The sequence below is a fragment of the Lissotriton vulgaris genome, chromosome 2_1, assembly GCF_964263255.1.
Source record: "Lissotriton vulgaris chromosome 2_1, aLisVul1.2, whole genome shotgun sequence".
NCBI lineage: Eukaryota > Metazoa > Chordata > Amphibia > Caudata > Salamandridae > Lissotriton > Lissotriton vulgaris.
The window spans coordinates 326,355,191-326,380,066 of NC_141687.1; the positions used below are offsets into that span (position 1 = coordinate 326,355,191).

A 24,876-nucleotide genomic window follows, 5' to 3' on the forward strand; every position below is an offset into this window, starting at 1 on the left:
GTGTTGCAGTTTGTCCCCGAGGGCTGGTTTACGGCCTGTTGAGGGCGTGGGCTCTCCGCGGGTAATGCTGCCCCGCGTATCGTTCCACTGTTTCCCGGTGAGGGGGCGTCGAGAGCCCAGATGGAGGCATATGCGGCGGCTTTGCCGGTCTCACTGGCTCCTCCTCCTTCTCCTTTTGGGACATTAGCCGATATCGTGCGCGGCGCGGGGCCTTCTGCGGCTCCAGCCCCGACTCGTTCAGCTCCAGGCTTGGAGGATGTGGTGCCGTTGGGGTGCGGCCCTTCGGGGGTCCATCCTTCGAACCACGGTGCCCTGGCTTTGCCGCAAACTCCTACGGGAGTCCCTGTGGTGTCGCGGGAGGTTGCCGGGGCTCGGGTTGCATCCCCGAGCCCCCCCTCTGCCCTTTGGCAAGGTGATCCTGTCTAAGGCCTAGGTGACGCCACGGTGCGGGCAGCTGCTGGCCCTGGTTGCGCGACAGGGGTCGGCGGACCCCCTCGTCCCGACATGGGTCGAGGCTGATGGAGGACCCCTCGTCCCTCCCCGGGCCCCTCTCGTTCCTCAGTGCAGGCGGCTGCCTCGTCGGAGGTAGATGTGGCCTTGACGGCGCCACAGGGGTCTGCGGACCCCTCTCGTCCCCTCGTGGGTCGAGGCTGGCGGGGGTCTCCTTGTCATTCCCCGGGTCCGTCTCATCCCTCACCGGAGTTCGAGTCGGCAGTGGCGCCGCCATGGGGGTCGGCAGGCCCCCCTCGACCACTAATGAGTCGAGGCTGGCCGGGGGCTCATTCCAACTTCTCGGTGCCCCTCGTCCCTCTACGCAGGTGGCTGCCTCGTTGGAGGTGGAGCCGGTGCCGTCCCTTTGCCGCTCCGGCCCCGTCTCCGGCGCTGTGATGTGGCAGAGGCCTGTCTAGCGTCTCTGGTGACGCTGGACGACGACAGCGCCCTGCTCCAGGTTGTGGATTCTATGGCACCGGACAGGCCTCCAGTCGTGGTGTCGTCCTCGCCGGAGACGGGCTGCCGCGTCGTGGCTTTTTCCCCGGCGGCATCCAAGGCCGGCTCCTCACCGTCACCGCGGCTGCGGTTTTTGCCAGAGGAACCACAGGTCCCCCCATTCCTCGGCTCCTCTTTCTACCTTCCGGACCGGCCTTTTCCCACTCTGAGTGGCTTAGGGGATGGCCGCCTTAGCTTGCAGCCGTCGCCCACAGAGGAGCTGCTTTCTCTGCTGCGGGCCCCACTGAGGCTTGCACTGTTTTCACGGCTGTGAGAACTCTGCGCATGGGTGATCCGGCTGCTCATTTCCCCGCTGATCACCTTTTGGAGGTTCTTAACCAGAGCTCTGGTGGGCGAGAGCTGCTGCTTCCCTATTGAGGGTTCGCTCCATTCCTCTCTGATGGCGACTTGGGGGCACCCTGCCACAGGGGATGCGGTGCCCCAACACCTTTTCCACTGCACCTTCCAGGACCGTTTGACCCGATGTGACCCCTTTTGCGGACCGCCTTTCTCTCCCTGCCTTTGCTATTGTCTCCTCCATCACGGAAGGCCCGTTGGTTGGATTCCTGGGGGCGCAATATGAACGCCTGGACCAGTGCAGCTCTGCAGGCCTTTAACACATCTTGTGTGTTGGTGAGGGCCACCTCTTGCTTGTGAGACTCAGCGGAGTCCTTTGGATCTGCAGCGTCTCAGGAGGGTGCTGCTGTTAACTTGCGGCACCACGCGTTAGATGGCCGGGAGCTTGCTGCGTTTAGTCTCCGCTCTGGACATCTCGGAGGTGCTTGGTCGTGCGATGGCGTCTTCAGTTGCCCTTCGCCGCCGTGCTTGGCTCCGGGACAGTGTGTTCACGGAAAATGTTTGGGAACGGCTGGTGGATCTTTCCTTCGATGGCACTCTCTTGTTCCACGTGCCGGCAGACTCTGTCATACAGAGGTTCTTTGTGGGGATTCGGCCTCCTCCTTTCTTTCTGTCTTTCTTTTTCTTTTTTTCTTCCTGTCTTTCTTTTTCTTTTTCTTTTGTTCTCTCTTTCTCTCTTTCTCTCTTTCTTTCTCTCTTTCTTTCTCTCTTTCTTTCTCTCTTTCTCTCTCTTTCTCTTTCTTTCTCTTTCTCTTTCTCTCTTTCTTTCTCTCTTTCTCTCTTTCTCTCTCTTTCTCTCTTTCTCTCTTTCTTTCTCTTTCTTTCTCTCTTTCTTTCTCTCTTTCTGCCCCATTTGTGTGATCTGCGTGAATCATGTGCCTACGAGTCCTCTTTTATTGGGACTGTGGCTCTGTTGGCTGCTGGCCGGTCCTTTTTTTATTCTGACTGTTTTTGCTTGGACTATCTGCACCAGGTTGGCCCTGAGATTAGGCCTCCTGTCATTTGCTTTTGGCTGCTTGACAAGCCTTCTGTGGGGCTTTTTTCCTGCAGTTCTTTCGTTTATCCTCTGCTGCGGAAGTTTCTTCCTAAGAGGGTTCCCATGTCTTGGGACCAACCTACCCTAGGTGGGGTAATGGTAGCTATTATATAGCTTGTTCTGTGCTTGGAGGTTGTGGTCACCTTCGGGCCTCTGCTCTCCCTGGCGGTTAAGTACTTTTCAGGTGCAATTTCCTTCTTGGTGGTTGGAATGCCTTTGGTGGTGCCCCTTGGTATCCTTCTCCGGGGTTGCTGCGTTGTTAGCCTGGTCTGCCCTGCCATTTGCGGCCTGGCGTCATGGCTCTGGTTCTTCGTCTTTTTGTGTTGTGTGTGCGGGCCCTTTTTTCTGGGGTGTGTCCGGGGCCTTCTTTGCCTTCTAGCTCTCTGTCTTGGGGGCTGGGATGGATTCTGTTCCTCCCTCTTTCAGGTGCTCCCTGCCCGGTCTTCCTGGGTGTCTCCGGGATGCTCTTTTTACCTCTGCCTGCTTATTGCTGTAGGCGCTGTTCTGTCTGGTATCTTGATTTTTAGCTGTGGCGGGATCATCTGCCCTCTTCGTTGGATGTGTTTCCGGGTGAGGGGGGACTTGCCTGCGTTCTGCCTCGTCTCCTTGGGGTCTCTAGGTTGATCTTCTTCCTCTTCCAGGCCTTGGCCCTGGATGGAAGTTTGTTACCTAATGTAGGCGAAGGGTGCTTTGCTCTCCCCTCCCCTTGCCTTGCCCTGCCCTTCTTCGGAGTGTGAACGGGCTTCTTCTTCTTTTTCTTCTTTCTGCATCCACCTTGGGATTGGGGTGTTCTGCCTATAGGGGTTTCCTGTTGCCTGGAGGGACAGGGCTCCTCGCCCTGTCAGTCGGACTCGTCCCCTTTGGGACCCTCTGTTATGTCAAGGTTGGTAGGGTCCTCTCGCAGACCCTCCTTCCCCGTGGGTATGGCTAGGGTATCTATTCTACGTTAAGGAATCTGCAGCTTGTAGACTCTATCAGATGTACAAGTTACTTATCTTCGGTGATGATCTAGCTGGTAGAGACGATTCTAGCCGCAGATTCCTTCACGAACAACCCTTTCTCCCCGTTTTGTGAGAATCCTTTGCTTGCTCTTTCGCACTCGCCTGCCTCTGGGTGCTTGGTCTTCTGTGGGTGCCTCTTTCACTCCTCCCTGGCGGGATGCTTGTCGGTGGGGTTGCATCCATCCCTCCCTTCTGGTACGTGACTCATATGTTGATGGGTGCTCTGGCGTCCGTACACTCTGGTGCTTCCAGTGTGGGGCCTTCTCGTATTTCCCCTTCCTTTCTCCTGTTTGGAGTTTCTGACTCGCGCAGTCCTCTGAGTTGGGGCTTTTGGCTGGGCCTCAGCCTTAGCTCATTTCAGGGGACGCAGCTCTCCCTGGTGGTGTTGTCTTGGGGTAAATTGTCTTTACTCTTCTGTCTTTCACTGTTAATGGACTGTGGTTGCAGGCTTCTTCGTTTGCTGCACAGTTTTTCATATGCTTTTCCTGTCTCCGGGAGAATGCTGTATTTGTTGCATGGTTGCTTTGCAGTGTCTGTGACTGCTCTTCTCTTCTATGACTTTTGGTGCCACAGTGCCTGGCACTTTTCTGAATGGGCTGTTCGCTTCTTTCCTTTCTGTTTATCTGCTGTTTCGCACACTGTTCCCATATTCTCAATGTTTTTGTTTGTGATGGCTCCGCGTTGTGGCGCGGGAACGTTCAGAAGAAAACTGATGTCAGCGTGCCGGGCGCGGCGTATGTGACCTCGCTGACGTCACGCCCGCGGACGACGTCAGGGCGGGGTCATGTTGTACAGCCCCCTGGTGTGCAGATATGCTGGGAAAAGAAACATTTTCCGGATGCAGTCTCACTTCTGGGGATAATTCTAAATTAAGGAATCTGCGGCTAAAATAGTCTCTACCAGATATATCATTACCGAAGGTAAGTAACTTGTACATTTAGCCTCTGCTATACCTCTGGAGACTACCTGGACTCTATGCATACTATACCTTACTGTGGTATAGTATATACAGAGCTAGCTTCCTACAATTCCCTTCTGTAGATGTTGAATCTTTAACCTCTGCATGACTCTGTAATGAAAGTGACCTGGAAAAATCAACTTAGGTCAACAAGGATAAAGGACCACATTTATGAACTGGGATCTCAAAAAAATTTGTTCAAGGCATTTTTCAAGTCCTTCTTGATTGTTATCTTCTGAGGTGGAAGGATGAGGAGGGACCTGATCGAGTCTGTCTGGAATCCTAGAAATCCCAGACGCTGGCTGGGAGAGAGGGCAGACCTCTGTTCGTTGATAACAAACACCAGGTCCTCCAACAGCTGAGTCGCCCACGAGCGATGGAGCATCGCTGTAGCAGGATCTTAAGCCATCAGAATATCATCCAAGTAGACAGACAAACACCACTTGCTCACAGAGTTTCCACAACTGACCTTGTTAGTTTGGTGAAGCACCACTGGGCAGATGACGTGCCAAAGGGAAGGACTATTAACTCTAAGCATTTGTCTTGCCAGAAGAATTGGCAAAACCTCCTATGAGGAGGGAAGATGGGGACCATAAGGCATGCATCCTTCAAATCCATGCGTACTATCCAGTCACCTGGTCCGAAGATATCTTGCAAAAGATGGCTGCTCTCCGTCTTGAAATGGCTGTAAAGACCGATACATTGAAATCTTTCAAGTTTAGAACCAAGCAAGAGCCTCCATCCTTTTTTCCCCACTAAGAAAATGGTGCTGAGGAATCCTTTAGCAGTAGGTGGAGACAAATTTCACTACAAGAAGGGACAACTCAAAAGGAGACAATCTGCAACAGAGCCCGTTTCAGAAGAAGCCACATCATTTAATTTTTGATCGATCTGCATCGACATGGAGCGTATGCGCTTGGTGGATATCGCACGATTGGCATTATCCAGTTGGCATATAGGTTGCTGTGCCCAACCCACCAGTGCGTCAAAATCAATTTGCGACTCAGTGTCTTTCGCCTTATAAGCAATATGCAGAACCTTTGTGAGGGGGCCTAAGATGTCTAACAACTTATTCTGGCAGTTACGCCACACCCCATCGAAGCCCTTTGGGATCCTTCAAATACTTTTTCATGAAGGTGACCATTGTGGGATCAACTTCAGGGTCGTCCTTGAGCATGCCTGAAAGTTCTGGCCTAGGACACTCTGCTTGTAAACGAGCCCTGATTATCTTTTTGAATCTGTGTTGCACATTTTCCGCCACTTCTGGTGGAGGAATAAAATATGATGATCTTGAGTGCATGATATCATCAGGCTCAAAATCTAGCACTCCTACAGCAGTACTTTGTGTTGAGTGATTGCCACCCAAATCTGCTATGTCGTCGTTCATCCTCATGATCACTAGAGTGAGTGTTACAAGAGAAATTAAAATAGTCAGGCACCATGTGTGCAGAAGGTTCAGAAAGTGTTGTATCGACCAACATAGGGGGTGCATGGTATCAGTGATCACCCATCCTAGAACTGTACAATTTTTCTTAAGCGTCAGTATGAGGACCTGAGGCGCTTTTGGAATTTGCTTTACACGTTTTAGGACCGGCGGTGGCTGGGTCACCCATCTTCAACTTTTTGTCGACACCAACCCTACTGAAGGCATGCTCATGAATTTGCTTAGTAAAGGGACCCAAAGCCAGAGCTAAGGCTTTATTCACTGAATGCAGCACATTGGTACCAAGAGTATCCACTATATCAAATTCCAGGCCTGGAAAATTCTTCAATTTATGGGTCAAATTCCGCCATTTCAATTTTAAGCAGGTGTCCAGACACAGGGTGAGTGGAACCCAGACTAAAGAGAATACACTTTTGAAAGTGGGGGTAGCAGCCTGAGCATTCAGCCTCACAATTCTTATAGCCCTGCCATTCTAGGCTGACTAGGGCATCGGTAGGGGAGAGAAATATGGACTAATTCCTCTTTGCAGTGAGGATCCTGTCAGAACCCTTTAAATGGCTTCTGATTGTTCATCTCGGACTCCGACACTGTCGAAAGTAGCACACGTGCGTTGTTCCAGAGGACTGGGCTTGCACCCTCGGACCCCTGCAGTCTGCTTCACAAAACAAAGCTGCGGCGGAGGCGACCGCGTGCTCCTTAAAGCATCATTTGAATGAAACCCAATTTCAAGACGCAAGGCGACCGCGAAAGTCAGCACCTGTTGCACTAAAAGGCGAAAACTTAATTCCCCAATATTATGATAATGCATCAAGAACGATTTATCAATGAGAATGACAATGCATCGCTAGGCAGTTGCCAAAGGCATCGTCTTTCATTCAGCGCAAATCACATAAGTAATAAGAAAGGAAACAAAGGCTCTTAACTGGCTGCATAGCAGCAAGGAAAGAGCAAGAGAAGATGAAGGTTCTAGTACTTAAGAGAATATCTGGACTGTAATTGGAGCATGAGATGGTGTCATGGAATGTGTTCATAGAAAGGGCGGATGGTCTTTTGATGTAATCAAGATAGAGAAGCATAATCGGAGCCTCTGGTCCCGACAGAATTTAAATGCAAACTCTGTTTTTGAGGAAGAGCATAATCTCATCACGAATCATTTCAGCATGTAAAGTAACCTCTTTTGTAAAAAAAAAAGTATTAATCTTACAAACAACCAATAAACTTCTCATAAAAGTACAAAACAACTTAATCCACCTGAGAAAACCATTCACTGATTCCAGTTTCCGTTGATCAGAAGGTACAGTAACACATGGTTCACGTTAGAAGCGCTGAAAAGGCAATTTTCTACTGTATTATATTGCATTTTCAAATTTACATTAACAAAAATAAATGTAATTAATAAGATCAATCCAAAATCCAAAAAGAAGGGATTACATATGCTGAAACTATTGCGATATAATTTAGCTTCCCACAAAAAAGACGTATAGGTATGTCCATCGGTTATGAAGAGCCAACCGCCTCCCACCTGGGCAGCTACACTTATGTGGGCTGACATAGCACGAGCTAAACAAGCAGGTTTACTCCTGATAGCTAGAGAAGCAGTGAAGAGGTAGCCTTGCATGCAGTCAACTAGGCAAAGATCATAGTTTGCCTTTTTTGGGTCTGATGTTGTTGGATAGAAGTAAATTGAAATCTCCAGGTTGTTAAATCAGGCTACGAAGCAGCAAACAAAGCATCTATTGAAGAATGGGTCTTCCAGCCCTTACGTCTGCACAGCCTGTGAATTCAGAAATATCATGGTGTGAAACCGAACCATCACATCTGCAGGAGTGTTTTGGAACTTGAATAATTTTCTGGATTCAGATGCAACCCTCCCACCTCCCCAAAATAAGGTGAATTTGTTCATGCGGGAATTAAAACTACTCCCAAAGGTAAGTAACCATTTTGATATCCTTCAACATCACTTTTTGTGTTTTCTAGGCAGTTTTCTAGGCAGTTCTGGGTTTCACTTGAGCTGGAAAAGTGATTGTGGCTGAAGAACAAGGCATATTCAATTTTGTGCTGAGTTCTTTTGAGGGCTCTACTAAAATTTAAGAAACATAGGAACAATGTAGAAGGAAGCAGTCATCGTTGGGTCTGCCAAACCAGTTTGTGGAAGTACACTGAAGGATCAACTACAACAACAATATATTTAAAACAAATATGTACATTTTGTGGCCTCTCTGAAATTCAAATGCTCAGAAGAGGCTACGTTTTTAGATTCTTTACCTTTTGTAAACACATGCTTTAAAATAAAGTTTAGAACTATTGATTCTCTCTTTACAGGTACTTCATTTCAGGGGAGGGTTTCCATTTCAGACAATTAAAAAGTAGGCCAGGATTCTAACATTGCAATTGGTGAACGCAAGCTTGTCTGCATATGCATTCTGTGCATTCAGAAACTAAGAAGTCTTTTTGATTCACAGGTTTGTTCAGCACCCCAAAAACTTTGGTCTCATTTCCTCCTACTTGGAAAGAAAGGTAAGGTGTTTATTTGTTTTGTACAGTTTTGATAGTATATGCAACTTCCTCCTAAATCAAGGCTTGTGATGTGGCTGTCAGTATGCTTTAACATTAACTACAACAATTTTCATTTTCAAGTAGCGGTTTCACATAGTCTTTTCCTTACTTTTGGCAATTCTCTTTTCCCAATATGAAGTCTAGGACAGACCCTACAAAATTAACACTGATTGTCAGATTCCTTTAAGACTAGTATAATTTGATTTATGAAACTACTATGATGACTCAGTTCTTTACAAGATTCCTCCTCCTCCTCCTTCTCTCTCTCCCCCTCTCTCTCTCTCCCCCTCTCTTTCTCTCACCCTCTTTCTCTCACCCTCTCTTTCTCACCCCCTCTCTCTACCCCACTCTATCTCCTCCACTCACACTCTCCTCTCTCTCGCCCCTTCTTTCTCTCCCTCCCCCTTTCTCTCCCTCCGCCTCTCTCTCCCTTTCTCTCTCCCCCCTTTCCTTCTCCCCTACCTATCCCCCTCTTTCTCTCTCCACCCCTCCCTCTCTCCCCCTTTCTCTCTCCCTCCTCTCTCTTCCTCCTCTCTCTCTCCCTCCTCTCTCTTCCTCCTCTCTCTCCCTCCTCTCGCTCTCCCTCCTCTCTCCCCTCTTTCTCTCTCCTCCCCTCTTTCTGCCTCCCCCCATCACCATACCCCCCTCACGCCTCCTTCCCCATATTGCATTCCTGTTGTGGTTTAAGCATTTACTCACATTATAGTCATAAAGTAAAGTGTTCACAGCTATAAAGACAGGATACTTGGCTACATTGCAGTACTTCATTAGAGAACTCACCATTCACTATTGTGGTTGAGATTCAGTTGTGTGAACTATATTGAAAACAACAGAGTTGACAGCCCATTTGTTTCAATTTATGCCTCTATTTTGTAAACTTCTCAAACTCATAGCTGTTACATCTTTTCTCCTCCATTTTGTCTATACTAAGAAAGGCAAATGCATGGGTGATGAACCAAGGTTTCTGTCACCCTGCTCAACAATTTCCTCTTACCTAAAGTGGTTTCCCCACAAACAAATGTGTTTTCATTTCTTTCAGATGCCAATGTCTCTTTTTATGGTGTGCCTCTCCTTATTGACTTTCCGTTTATGCACATACATGGCATCTCATCCACAAGTCATGCCTATAATGCCTACTTTGCATCATAGGCTACTGTGCATGGGAGACTGGGTAGTCTCCTGGAACTTAGACCAAATGGCTGGAAAAACTCGCAAAAGGTGCAGGTAGAGGGTGTCTAAAAGATAGTGTAAAAGCACATCTTTTGAGAAAGTAATGATTATGGCTCAAATGGTGAAAATGGACTAAGAGGAATTTCTGTGCACCAGGCTGAGCTAGATCAATAGGGAACATAGTTATCACCACATTTATGGCTACGCTTGTGATTTTTAGCTAATTAAGGGAAAATTTGCCAGTAAAAATATAAGTTTGGCAAATGTATTACCTCCTATGTGTCATGAAGCTGTTAGGAAATGCCAGTCGGTGAGCAATATGCATCCTCTATTGTGCCGTTTGTAGAGCGAACCCGATGGTGGCAGGAAATAGTCTGAAAAATGGTGCCCTCAATGTACTGCTTCAGGCCTACATATTGTCAGTGAACAAAAAGATATCTTCAATTAAACAATGTGTTTTCCAGAGCCCAGTCACTATGTGATAGGAGGATGTGCAGTGTGTGACTATAAACTGCTGTCGGAATCCAAAACGGTTGTCTTCCAGTGAATCCTCTTCAGTAGTCATAAACACTGAATTGCCTGCTGACACGCAGAATACCAGAACACTGCAATATACACACTCTTGTAAGGGACATAAACTCGCATAGGTACATGAAAAATAGGGTTTGCAGCCTAAATAAGGCTACAAATGGTCACATTTCATGTGTTTCATTTAAAAAATATTTTCGTTTGTTACAGATGACTAGAAATATCCGTCACAACCCTCTTTTTTTAAATAGAAAAATTAAGGAAAAACCAGAGCATTGGTAGCACTTAGGCTTTGCTAAAGACATCTTGAGGACATTCAGAAAGTTTAAATAGTAATGGATTATGTATGTTGCTTAACATTCGCTTTGAAGTTTGTAACTCACATTTTATGACTTTCTATTTATTGCCGTTATTTGCTTTGGCTGACCAACTCCAGTTCATTCCTCCCGTTACCCAGACCTTGTTTACAGTATTCTTCCACAAACTCACTTTCTGTAAACATGCCTTTACATTTTGTTGTTTTCTTGTCATATTTGCTGTGTATTCAAAGACCAAGGTCGAATGTCAGGCTGTCTTTTCCATTGAGCTTTATGTTTATTTTTCTTTCTCTGACTTCAAAGTGAGAGGATTTATGTGCCAGTCATACTGGCTACTGGGGATCCTACTAGAGGAAGGCTCTATGATCCTTTTTTATTCTAGCGCAAATTTCTGTAAATTAATTGTGCCGACAACCAAATCAATACATTGGGTGATGACATTTCCACACATTATTATTTGTGTACTGTATACTTCAATCAATAAAACTGTATGTGAGTGCAATTGTAACTCTTTTCAGTTGAAGATGTGTTATCTGTAGGGGCAGTGCCAGCATACGCGCGTTAACCCACTCCACTATACATGGCTCCAGAATACTCCACTCCACACTGCACTCTTACCTGCACCACTCCACTTTCCTGTAATCTACTCTGCATCAGTCCACATTACTCTACTATGTACCACTGCAGGCTTCGCTACTGCAATCTACACCATGCCACTCCATGCTACCCTACTCTGCAACAATGCACTCTGACACTGCACTCTATACTATTGCATTCCGCTCTGTACAGCTGCACTCTGCTCTGAAACAATCTATTCTACGCCACTGCACTCAGCGGCATTCCACTTTACTCTTCACCATTCTACACTACTGCACTCTAGACAGTCATTTCCACTTTTTGCTTACTTGTACTGATGATTAGATTGGATGGACTTCTCTGCCAACTTCTCTGCCTATTGTTGAGACGCTAGACCCTCTGGGAGCTCCCCTGCACCAATACCTTCAGTACAGGTCTCTTGCTCCTGCCAAGGCTTGTTTCGGGTCCAGTCCGGACTGCACTGCCTTGGAAGCCTTCCTGCCTGAAGAGGGACATCGGGACAAACGAGACCCAGGACCAGAGTGGACCTGCTGTCTTGTTCTCTACCCTCAAATCGACAGATAACAGTGAGAGCCTAATACTCCAGTGGCGAGCCAGCCACGATCCTCTGCTCCTGAGCTCCACAGCCAGAGTCCACAACCTTTGCTTGCGTCCCCTTGATTTAGGAGTTCCCACGACCTGAGCCTCCCTTTGAGTTCTCCCGGATTTTCCCCCAAGTCCCCCTGACAATGGTGGATCGTTCAAAGCTACCATCCTGACCAGCACCGCTGCACTCGGACGCACCAGGGCAGGTAAACCAAAGCTGCTGGTGGTCCTTTGGACCCTTAGCATCTCCAAATTCAGTTCAGCAGTACCTGTTTCCTATATGTGTTTTTCATCCCACAGGATAACATTACAACTTTTGAGGCTCAAGTCTCAAAACAGTTATTTGAGTATTTTTCTGCTTGCTTATAATACATATCTTCGCTTGTACTAAAGTTATTCTAAAGATCTCGATGTCTAAATTCTTATGAAAATATACTTTATTTTTATACATTTGTCTTGGGTTTCTTATTGAGTGTGTGAACCATTTAATGACTGTGTGTGTACACAAATGCTTAACACTCCCCTCTGATCAGCCTAAATGGCTCAGCCACATTACCACAAATAGAGCATTTGGGATTATTAAAGTAAGCCTTGTAAACCACGAGGGTCATCTGGACTTTTTACATGGTGTGCCCTTACATTGGCATCACTTCCAACACAGTAGATTCTACACCATTTTATTCAAAACCAGTGGACCAGCGACAGGTTCTCCTCTAAAGCGGGGAAGCGTCGCCCCACTGCTCTCTGAGCAGTTACAAAATAAAAATAAAATGATAACGCAATGTTATTAGCATTTTATTTTTCTGTACTTGGTCGTTTCTAGGGATCGGGTGTGCGGAGCACAGGGAGGAGTGGTGGGCACTATCTAAGTGCGCATGACGATTTGGCCGGCTGTCTTGGGCCAACCAAACAGTCATGCGCACTTTACATGTTCTCCACCGGGCTGTTTCTCTCAGCCTGGGTGGAAAGCATACACAGGCTCATAGTCCCCCTCTGAACCACGAACCATGGCGCTCAGACCAATTACGATGCTGTTGTCCTGGTGACCGCAGTGTTGTCATTTATTTAGAGGAGCCTGTGTGCTTCCTGCTTCAGAACAAGTGTCAGAAGAGATGAGGAGAGGCGGCGACCATACCAGGTAATTGATTTATTTTTTCATTCTTTTCCCCAACCCCCTGCCTCACCACCTCCGTTCGGTGGCAGCCGCCACTGCAATGCACTATATGCTAGTCTACTCAGCACCACTGCACTCTACACTACTGTACTCTGTTCCACTGTACTCTCTGCCACTGTAGTCTACACCACTGTAGTCAACACCACTCTACTTTGTACCGCTGCACTCAGCAACAGTATAATGTGGTACTCTGCACACTCTGTTTCTCTACTTTATGCCACTGCACTGTATGCCACTTTACTCTACATTGCTCCACTCTATACCTCTGTACTATGTGCCAATCCACTCTAAGCCACTTTAATCTAACCTGCACAACTGCACTGTATGACACTAAACCACTGCACGCTATGCCACTGTTCGTTGCTCTGAAAGGTGCTAATGCCATCACCATCTGTATAAAGGTGTGCTGAGAGGTGTAGTCCCAAGCATGAGTCTTACCAAGCTCGTTTAGTCAATGGAATTCATTCTTTACTCTGAAAGGTGTTAGTGGCATCGCCATTTGTATAGAGGTGTGGAATACGGAGTGTATCTAATAATGGATACAAAGGCACTACACATAGGTTAATGTCAGAGAATGCGGGACTTATGGTAAGAGATCGGAGTACGCACAAAAAAACTGTGCACTGAGGACCTGGTTTACAAGAATCCAGTATACTTCCAGCCGAAATTGCATCAAATATCAGGCAAAACGTGGGAGTGACCACGTCAAAAAGGGCACTCTCCTACAGGAGGTGCTTATTAGGCTGGGTTTTGATCAGGCATAGCTGACGCTTTACCTGGTGACCCTTACACAATCTGGAAAGAATACATTGGCTTCAGATTGTACCCGTGCAGAGGTACATCTTGTGAATTTTCTGTTACAGCAGTTGATACTCATAATAGAAGTAAAAACGACAGTGAAAATTTAAGTAACCATAACTATGGCAGGGGATGCCAGCTGGCCTGCTAGTAGGGCACATTCATGCATGTCCTTTACATATACTGGAGTCCATTTTAAACTTCTATCGACACATGCATATATACAATATATCCTATACAGGCTATAGATCGTTTTGATGGTTAATTTAGTTTAGTTCAATTGAAATAATGCCCAGTCACCCCTGAACACTTTCTATGAATATTTTAGGACCTCCTCTTCGTGTCTGGTGTATTCTTTGGTTACTGCGAATTATCCTGCCTGAGTCGGGAAGATATCCCCCAGCACTAGTGAAGCTGAGAAGTTAAGGGCCTACTTGTAAGAGTGGTAGGGATTAGAAGCTTAGGTACCTATATACATAGTGAAGAATAGTGAATAAAATGTGTGCTGAGTTTTCAAACAATAGTGCTTCTGTTTGCAGCAGAGTAAAATAAATAGTTACAATTATGTTACATTTGAAAAATGAGCAGATGCTTGCCCCTTTTGGAGCAACATACTATTTGTTCACTTAGCCATAGATCATTTGCCATTAGGGTTCAGTTCACTTAAAATCGAGGAATTCTGGGAATGTGGGCAGAGCACTGAGATAAGAAGAATACATTTTCGCAATCTTGCTATATGTTTGAGTCCCCTTTCTCGGTGGTGTCCAACTCTGTACAATTACATTTGCGAAACCCTGGCTAAAGAGCTTGTCAGAAAAATGGCAAAATCCCTGCTCACTAAGGTACATCACCCAACTAGTGGAACCCAATGGTATGTTGGGGATTAAGGACCTCTGGACCTGAAAATTAGATATGGACACATCTGCAGCTCCACGACCTGCTAATACTTTGTCTCTGGTCTGTGCTCTTGCTTAAAGTCCATATGCACAGAGGAGATCTCAGGCTTATGTGGACTTGATTCCTTGAGGCACATCTGCAGTCAGTTGGGCTTTGTTCTGTTCTTTTACTGGTTAGGGTCTCCTAGAAGAACAGTCCACCTTCTTGTCTCCCATTACAACAAGATGTTCCTGCCGCCTAGACTTGGTGTCAACTCAGGAGTGGACCACTTCGGGGGATTTTGTGACTCGCAAATCCCAGCACTAGTGCAACATGTTTCCTGGTGGTGTAGGTAATTTTGATGCAACTGTTTCGTGGGAGCCAGTGTTTCTTCAGCTTTCATGGCCACGGTAGAAATCCTGAGTCAGAGTCGGCAAAATGGCTCTATTCCTAAGTTTTTTCTCCCAAAACGTAATACAGCATTCTTTGGTCTTTCTTTAGATTTCGCGGGCCCCGGATGTAGCCATTAACAGGCCTGTTTAAATTGGTGAACATCGTTTTGTTTGTTGGTCCTAGTCAAATCTCAAAGTGTAGTCTATATCCGCCCTAGACAAAGGCCACACAACACACACACATTCTCGTTCTTGCACATGTTCCACAATGAGAGTAGGCAGTCTCACCACCTCAGTTGCTGGTAACAAGACCTGTAACATTGAAATATAACCACTTGCACCACCACCTATCTTATAGCCTGGGTTGAAGAGGCAGCATCCACTGGTAATGACACCCCTACTGCTAGCAGAGCCTCACTGCTGATCATCAACATTTTGCTACCCCTGCAGAGTCAAGTGGTGTGTTGGCATGACAGCTGGTGAGATGCCCAGGCTGCAAACTGTACATGGAGTCAGTCATTATGTAACAAAATATGCTTTGACCTAGGAGTTGCACTGTGTACAACTTGCTGTACTTGTTTTTATTTGACTGTATTCCATCCAGTCTTTCTGTGCTCAGCTGATTAATATATGTTTTGGGGTGGAGGCGCGGAATAGCTTTTGAAATTGTGCTGAGACGGTTTACTTCCGTGAGCCAAACGGCACGGTTTAGTTTTTCCTCTAATGAAAAGTACAGAATGAGGCCCATGTAATGAAGGACACTAAAGTATCACTTGTGCTGTTAAGGCTGTTAAATGTGATACAGCACTTAATAATCAAATTACAGGAGATGCCCCTTGCTCAGCATTAATTTAGGAGTCCTGACTTTGTTTTTATAACAATATAATTTTTCGTTTATAGATACAGCAAGCATCATTCATACACTGCAATTATTGTAGAGGAAAAAGATGTGCAAATATGACTGTTCAGATCTGCAGTAACATTGATAAAGGCCCATGCAAGGGCCAATCTACTTCGAGATAGACCATGCTATGCCAACCATTTCCCCACATCATGTGCTTCTGAAGATAGCCACAAGCCTCCTATATGAGTTTTACTTGCTATGCTCACCAGTCAACACCAGCGCCCAGGGCTGACCAGGATGGCACAAGCTGTTTCCACAGACGTGCTATATTCCACTTGGCCTTCAGGCAGACTACGTCCACGGAGAGTCACTTACCGCATGGGCCTCCCTGTTACTCTACCAGTCTAACAAAGCGATCTTGGGGGTTAATTTGATTGGGCATCCTAAAAACTCCACAATCTACTGTCCCACCCCAGAAGGGCTTCGGTCCCATGCTATCTGGAAGAAGTCAGCAGCAGGTAGCCTGCAGTGTGCACATAGGGGGTGGGCACCATGGAACATCTGCTGTATGTGTGATTGGGTTATATAGGTTGCGTGGAGGTAGTGGACCATACAGAGTGGCACAGAGATGACCAGTTCCCTAGGGGCCATGAATGCCTCTCACCACTCATCTTTGTCTAGATCGCCCATCCATCTAGCTCACCTCTGTTGAAGGGACTCAAGACTACCTGGATTGAATTATCAATGTGCAGTAGATCTGGGTTGTTGCTCCCTTCCACAACCACCACATTAGCATCTTCGCTTCCAGCGGGCTGTATTCTAGGAGCAGGATGTCAGGGCGGAGATGTGTTCGCAAGGCATGTCACATCTGAAGAAGTTGAAAGAATTGCGTATTTGCCAGGGCATACTGTTCCTTCATTTCCTGAAAAGACATCCGTTCTTTCTCTCTGAAAACATTTCCTAGGTATGTGATACCTATGCGGTCTCATTGGTGGACACAGGGGAATAGGCTCAGTCAACCTGCGGTCCCATTGAATCTGGCATAACGCTGCTCTCCAGCAGTGTATCACCACCTGGGTACCTGAGGGTCTCCTTTGAGACATAGGGCTTTGATAGAGATGCCCCAGCAGGCCCCCGAAAACTCACTACAGTAAGTTCCAAGAGAGAAGCTGGGTAGTCCCATCCCCCCTTAAAACACTCGTTAATGGGCACCAAGTGTGTGGCCTGATGGTATGCATCAGAGACCCCAAGTCCCCCAACAAAGGGTGATCTCCGCGCTACAATAAAGACTACCCTGTGGCATCCTCAAGCCCAGATGAAGGAGTTCAGCTTGGAGGTCAGGGATCGACACTGTTGTCTGGTTATGGGGGTGTGGGAAATTCGTTAATATATACAGGTAGCAGGGGAGACGCATCATCTTGAAAGCGAGTTGCGTCCAATGGATTAAATGGTCGTTTCTGGCAGCGGTGTAGGTCTCTGTCGAGGCAAGAGGCCAAACCTTGGAATTTAAGCCTCCAGGCCAAGTCCGGAAGGTGGTATATGTGAATGCCCAAGTATTTAAATGGGTTACGTCGCAAAGGGATATTTGGACACCAGCATCAACCCTCTGCATCCCCCCTCACCTCCACCATGATGGACTGGGTCGGGCTGATAAGTAGACCGGAGGCCTCTCCATGCAGACGAATAATCTTCAGGCAATGAGAGCCGGAGGCCGGGGGTGGAAGGGTGTCCCCAAGTAACAGTCTGCATAGAGTTCCACCTGGTCGTCGGGCACATTAACTCAGGGGTCTCCAAACCGGTCCTGGAGGGCCGGATCCATGCCAGATTCTTTGGATATCCCCATTGAGATACATGTAGTTTTTCTAAAAATCTGGCATGAATCCGGCCCTCCAGGACCGGTTTGGAGACCCCTGCATTAACTCATCTCTATTCACTCACTCGCACATCGTAGCATAAGTGATGCACCAGCAGCTCGATAGCCAAGGCAAATAACAGTTATGAAAGTGGGCACCCTGTAGGAAGGTGGATACCCGACTATGGTTACCCCAGATTTTTTGCCTAGTGTTTAGCTGGTTTTCGACTTAGCCTGGGGCCCTGGTTAGCAGGATCCCAGGCAAACTATCTGCTCTCACTGTAAAATGGACTCCAGGTACATCTCCAATTGGACATTGGGTCCCCTTATGAGCCCCTGTACAGTTTACTATAGGTACCCAGGGTATAGGTGCATCCAAGGCCTACTAGGGGCTGCAGCATGTATTATGCCACCTCTGGCTGGCCACTCACATTGACACAACTGGCTGATCACTCAGCTGGGGCAAGGTCGTGTAATCACCCCTTGCTTAGGTGTAGTATCCCTATACTTACCTTTACATATAGGCACTTATATACCTATAAGTCACTCCTATAGCAGACCTTAACAATACTGGAAGCAGAGTGCTTGGTTTTATGTGAGATGAGGCTCTAGCATGAGCTGAGCCTGTCTGCAGCTTTCGGAACCATGTCCTTATAGCTGTTCTATGATATAGCCATACCATATCCTCTTAAGTGCATTATAATCCTTGCGGTTGAATGCTAACTTTGGTTTGGCTTTATCAAAACATGTCGTGTAAGGTGTTGTACGCTTTGGAATACTACCCCCTTGCCAGTTCTGGCGACGAGGGTAGCATTCCACCCTTCTAGAGGGAGAAGACATGTTATTTCCACTAAACCCGGTTAAAGTTAACCAGAGCCTCAGCATCACAAAATGGATGCTGCTGCCACAGACACAAGTCTGACCTCCTGTTGCTATGAGTCCTTCCAGTGAGGGAGGCTTGGACAATAGGTTTCCTGTCTTGGGAGGTGCTAGCACCACCACAGACAGGCCATAGTGTATTGGGGCAGGGAGGGCTGAATGAAATAAGACACTGCCTGGGGCACACAAGTTGTCCCATGCATAGCCCGGTTCAAACCAGTTGCTGGGGCACTCCAGCCTCAGCTCTGGCGTGAAACTGGACAAAGGGAAAGGGGTGTAACCACCCCCTTCCCTGGTCCCACCCAAAGGAGGGACCTAGCAGGTAATCCAGCCCCTTAGATTAGTATACAAGTAGGAGCGGAGTCTAGAGTCTTTAGATTTATCCTGACTGGAACTTGAAACGAAACTGTGGACCGTCGACGTTCTTCTTGAAAGTAGAAGACTGAAGAATCTCCCTTGTGGTCAACGAGTGACCACCCTGCACAAGCAGGCACCATCAAGCGAACAACGGTTTGCTTGGTGGTCGCTCCCGCCAGAGCCTGAACACAGAGCCTGACAAGACCCGGACTTCCAGACTTCCTTCAGCCCGATCCGCAGCCACAGCAAAGCTAAGACCCGTGGAGGCGACGCGAGACGTGGGACCGGCCATCTTGGAAAGCCAGCGAATTGCTTTCCGTGCAACTTCTGAGGCACCCTCGAAGTTGTGCATTGGGGACTGAGAAGCCCCAGCCCCGAGCATCATCTGCACCAAAAACCAGCCCTCCACACTCCACGAGTGCCGCGTGGGGCCCTTTTGCATTTTCCTGCTTGACGCGTCTGTGTGGTCACTTGCCCGTTGGCTAGTGGCCTCTGTGACGATTAACCTACGAATTTACACCGCTGGCCTGGTTGCTCCAGGCTGGCCCTGAAAAGGAGAAGCCCATCAGACCTTGCTGGTCTGATCCAGAAGCCATCTTAGATTCCTGCGTGGGTTGCCTTAGCCAGGGCTTGTTGACTCCAATCCGGAAGCCTACACCGCCTACAGCGAGATCCTTCGTGGGACAGTCCGTGCCCAGCTCCTGGTCGTTGTCGACACCTCCTGGTCCACGTGGCTGCAAAGACCAGCTTCGCGACATCGCCTGGTTCCTTAATGGTTTCTTCCTGGTCATTGGCTAGTGACCCAGACTCTGTCCGCTCTGCTTTCAGGTACTCTTCATCCTCGGTCCGCCCTTGGATCCAACCGGACCCTTCTCTCTTGGTCGCCTGCAGCATCTTTTTCCAAGGCTCCTGTAACGAGGTAGGGATGCGTACCCCTCGTGAATGGTGGAGTCCTTGCCCTGCTGACCATACATCGCCTCCTTATTTACAGACTGAACAGTGGAAGGACGGTCTGATCGGCCCTGACGACGAGGAAGAAAATAGCGGCTCCTTTAACTGGGCGTTCGCATCTGAGGAGGAGGAACCGCCCCCGAAGGACGTCAGCGAGACAAGACTGGTCAAAAGTCAGGAAGCGATGTACGCAGGGGGTGTGATCACCCCGGAGGAGTGGAAGGCGGAAGCAAGCGGCACGGAGCAGAGCAAAGGAAGCGGAGGAGACGAAGAAAGAGGCATCCCGAAGGAACATCGCGGAGAAGACGGAGGGACTGAGAACGGAGGAAAGCCAGGAGACCAACGACCCCGTGAACCGCCGTGCCACATTCCCGAGAGAGGAGTGTGGCTGTCACAGGTACGGCGGCGTTGGGCAGCCTGGGTGTGGAGCCGGAGTGCTTGAGTGTAAATAGTGAAAAAATTCCCGGTTCGTCCCTTCCCTCTGTAGTTTCCCTTCCCTTCCATTACCTTTTTCCTCCCCGGTACCTCACCTCCACCCCCCCCTTTGTTCACCGAGAACTGTACAAAGATTGAGCACGTCTCACTGGGTTTGCCCTCACATTACCCGGTCCCTCTTGGTGCACCACCCCTAGAGGACTTGATCTAACGGCCTCCCTCTTTGTTGGTCTCTTGCATGTCACGGAGCCGGCGATATCCAGAGTGACGACCCACCAAGCCCCACCAAAAGACAGGAGAAGACCACTGCCATGGACCCAAGTGCTTTTGCCCGAGAGAGATTGACCCTGCGGAATCGAAAGACGTTTATGTCCAAACCCCTGAGAACTATAAAAATAAAACCATCTTTGACCTCACTACCTGGTGTCACGGTCGTCCCTACTCCCACAGCTCCATAGGATTCAGCGACTAAACCCGTCACACTTTGACACCTATGCACCCGCTTCCTGTGTGTGAGGGAACGCGAGTACTCCGGTGCTCCTGTGGGTATACACTATCCTAGTGTCCCAGTTTTCAGTTGCTTTCTACTTGTTCATCCGAAAGTGACCTAAAAGAACTAGTTTCCAATTCTTTTGTTCCCATTCTAACTCTATGGTAACTTGCGTGTGTGTAAAGACACTGCACACGCCTCCCGTGGACCTCCTACTTCCTATCCTTTGGTAGTACAGTGTAGCCCCAGCGATTCCGTAGGCCTATCCTTTGTTCGTGACGTGGTTTTTATACCACTATTTTAGTATATGGTTTGATGTGCCCCTAGGGTGCTACTGTATATTGTGCAACTTATTGTATGATAATTAAGTATCTTGTTATGTGCTTGTGCCTCTGACCTCATAAAGAGTTCAGAGGGGTTGTGTTAGAAATAAATACATATATATTTTATATATAACCTGTGTGGTGTCCTTTCATTTGGTATTTAACGGTTTACATATGGCAAAACAGCTGGCTTCACATGCCCTCTTGAGTTTAGCCTAAGACTTCTTTGTCCATGCTACCACTAGGATAGCTGGTCTATAAGGTTGACTTTACAACCATCACCATAAGGGTTGTTTAGACTGATACAGGGTACCCACTAGAATAGTGGACATCACATATCAGGCCAACTTCTCACACATCCCTGATGCGTCCCCAGCCAAATTGGGAAAGGAGTGGAGAGTATACCATTGACCTGTACTTGAAACCCGGGATTGTGATACAGGAGCTGAACCATTTGTTGAAATTTTGGTCCCAGTCCGTTTGGCATAGAAGGCCCCGTAGAATGTCACCACAACCTGGGTGATTGCTGGCTACTCCACTGTAGTTTAGTTCCTATATTCCCAATAGGCTCTGCGCATTGCAATAATATATGTTATAGTTTAGACGTAGGACTGAGGTCTGCTAGGTCTCTATCGAATACATTAGACTTAATTGTGAGTGCCAGCTAGCTCAGAGGTCACTAGAAACTTTCTTGAATTCACAAGCAGGAATTAGTTTCTGACAGCCGCATAAACATGACAACTTTGTTTCCCCAAGATAAAACTGATCATCAGAGTCGTGGAAACAATAGATAGATATTTCACTCAGTCAATCGTGCATGCTTCGTTTCACCAGAGGTGCAGAGAAATAGAGAGACGGGCGTTTTCAATAAAAAAGTTTTATTGAACAGTCTTCTTTCTCAAGCATAAGAAATGAACTGCTACAATCGTAAAACTGGTTGTAAAATATAATGCATATAGTATAAAGAGTAGAATAAAGTAATACGGTAAGAGCATTGTATGGTCCCTAAACCATAGATAAATACATAAATAACAGAGGCTAAAAGTACTCAACTGTTGCTTCTAAAATACGCCTAACCCGATGTACCTAAGCTTAGTACGAGGGAAGAAGTAAGTGAGGTGTAGCATAAATGTAATATTCTTTTGCCAAGAATCTGTCCAAGATTTCTCTTCGGGTCTAATCAGCTCCGTACCTTAGTTCAGAATGAAGAAGGTCAGACTCAGGACTCGATTTGCCAGCAACCCGCAAGGGTAGCCTGGAAACACTGGAGCTGGATTTCTCGGCAGTAGAAAAGAATAGCGTCTCTCTCAGTGCGTCTGCTGGAGGGTCGGCTTCCTTCGGCACTTGCTGTAGCAGGATGCGTCTGGCAAGTAGATAGTCAAACTGCTCCAAACCACTTTGTGTTTGCTATGGCAAATGTGGGCATATTTATACCTTGAAGTTGCTGAGTTTGACGTAAAGGTGGACATAATAACGTCATTAAAGACTCTTGGTTATTTGAAAACTCCACGAGTTCTTGGACAAGTCAGTTCTCGAGCAATGGAAAGTCCCTAGCTGCTGAAACAGTTTTCCAAGAAATCGTTGTAGATTTTCGTAACTAGTGGAAGTAGCCCTGCCGTATTTGGACTGCTTAAGCTATGTCTAAATATGGTTATGATTCTTATGCCTATATAAGGACATAGTGATTTATACCTATATAAGGGCATGAATCGGGAAATTTACAATAGTGTCTGTACAGGGGTGGCAGGGGCCGAAGAGACTGAGTCGCAGACTTTAAGTAGGGATTTCAGAGAGGGCTTTATTTTTATATAGGATCTTCTTTTTCTGCTGGTTAGTCTCTCTCGAGCAAAGGCTGCCGGGTCTGTTGCGGGCTTCCGTAGAGGATCCAGGATGTCTTTAGATGGGTAGATCCGTCCTCCGTCAGGCACGGCAACCGGGATAGAAGGGAAAGAAATAGGGTTGGTTTAGGTAAGGTTTCAGGCTCTGGAGAGTTCGGGGCCGGGAGTGCGGGAAACCAAGTGCGCTAGTGCATTCAGCCCTCTGTATATGTGATTCACTAGTGCTCTTGAGGACGTAAGGGAAGGGGATTGCGGGACTATACAGTGTGCTTTACAATTATGTACAGGTTATTCCGTAGGTTGGACACGCCGTCCCACCCAACCCGCTACTTGTACCTGTTGGAGCCACGCTCCTCCCGTGGGAGCTTGGCGGGGCGACTCATGAAGTCGGTGGCCTTCTGGCTTCTCGGGGTTCCCTCTGGTGTTCCACTTCGGGTCCGTCTCGTTCTTCTTCTCCTCCTCGCTCAATCTTCTTCGAATCCTCCCTTCACAGTGTAGCACTCTCTCCTCCTGGGAAACGCCGTCCGTCGCTTCTGGGGTCCCTCCTCCTTTTGACGTGGTTTGGGTAGTGATGCAGGCTAGGGGCGGGTCCTCGCCATAGGTATCCTCCCAGTTAATGGCACCAGGTTCCAACTCCTCGTGCTGCCAATGGTTAGTGTCATCTTTCTCTGGCCAGTCCTCCCGGAATTATGGATCGGGCTGCTGCAGAGAAGGGACAGAAGCAGGTAAAAGCGGGGCCACTGTCCACCAGTCCGACTCAGGGGTTTGTCCCTCGGTCGTTTGACCCACCCCGTCAGTGTCCTAAAATGGTTTACAACACCACTTGGAGGTCACTTCGCCTGTTCTCGGATCGCCGGTACCACTCTGAAGAAGACCCTGCGAGTCGCCAACCAATGCAGTAATTTACTTGAGTTGAGGCCCTCCAGCACTGCTTTGACTCCTCAAGGGAAACCCACCTCAATATGCATGAGTTCAGTAAACGCTGTGCCTCCCTGGAGTCTGGCCACCAGGAACGGCGTTCCAGGCTTTGTATCTGAATTTCTAAGTCAGTCACCCGTTTGTGTTGGAATGTCTCCTGTCTCTGGACATAACCTTTAATCAGTCCTCTCATGGATAGTGTGCATGCTGCCCAGAGTGTTGTCTTTGACAGCTCCGGAAGTGCTAAAATGATGGAGAATTGGCATGCAATAAAAATCAACAACGAGGATTGCACTGAATTTGCTGACGGTCCGTAAAACCTATGGAACATAAAGCCACACATGACTAGCCTAACTGGAAGATTGAGATGAACCCGCTCATTCTAATCGTGATAAAGAGCCCTGATGATGTCCTTTTGGGTGAAACATGTTGTCTGGGCTGAGCTGTGATGAAGTATTTTGATTGAATAAATATGCTCCTGTTGACTGGGAAATATACTCTCACGAAGAAGGGCAATTTACATCTAGCATTTATGGACCTCTCCTCGTCCTTTGACCGAGTAAATAGATCTAAACTATGGCATTTACTGTTGAAGCTTGGAGTAGATGAGAACATCGTAAATGTATTAGCGGATCTTCACCGAGATCTTGAAGCCACAGTAAGATTTGATCAAAAAGGTAATTTAACACGCAACATTAGACTAATTAATGGAGCTAGACAAGACTGTATTTTGGCACCACTTTTATTTACTGTATATATTATTAATCTCAATGAGATTTTATCGGGTGCTAGCAAGGACATCCTTCGTATAGGACAGAAATTAATTCCGGCACTCATATATGTGGACGATGCTGCCCTTTTAGCTAGATCGGCGAATGGTCTATAGCATCTCTTAACCTCATTTACTATTTTTATGAAGTCTCTGGATATGGATGTATATTTTTTAAAATCTCACATTATGATCATGGGGACTAAGCCTAAGAAATATAAGACTAACCATGGTCAGAGGAATGAACTTACTCGGGTAATGTCATTCCTATGACTAGGAGTGATTTTTGATGAAAGGGGGTCTTGGATCCCACAAATGCAGGCCACAAGAAATATAATGGCAAGATCCACTACTACCGTCTTAAATTTTGCACACAGATCTAGAGTATGTTATGCTATGTTAAGTATTTATATGTCCAAATGTCTCGCTATTGCAAGTTATGGA

General features: G+C 47.3%; 1 protein-coding gene across 20 annotated transcripts in view; it reads left to right on the forward strand.

Annotated features, from left to right (window-relative positions):
• NCOR1 (nuclear receptor corepressor 1) overlaps window positions 1-24,876 on the forward strand; it is a 1,907,529-nt gene that overhangs the window by 493,635 nt on the left and 1,389,018 nt on the right. For all 20 annotated transcript variants that reach the window (XM_086955042.1, XM_086955041.1, XM_086955040.1 and 17 more), the window contains exon 14: window positions 8,246-8,300. In XM_086955042.1, the coding sequence (XP_086811168.1) occupies window positions 8,246-8,300 (55 nt within the window). The remainder of the gene's footprint in view (window positions 1-8,245; window positions 8,301-24,876) is intronic.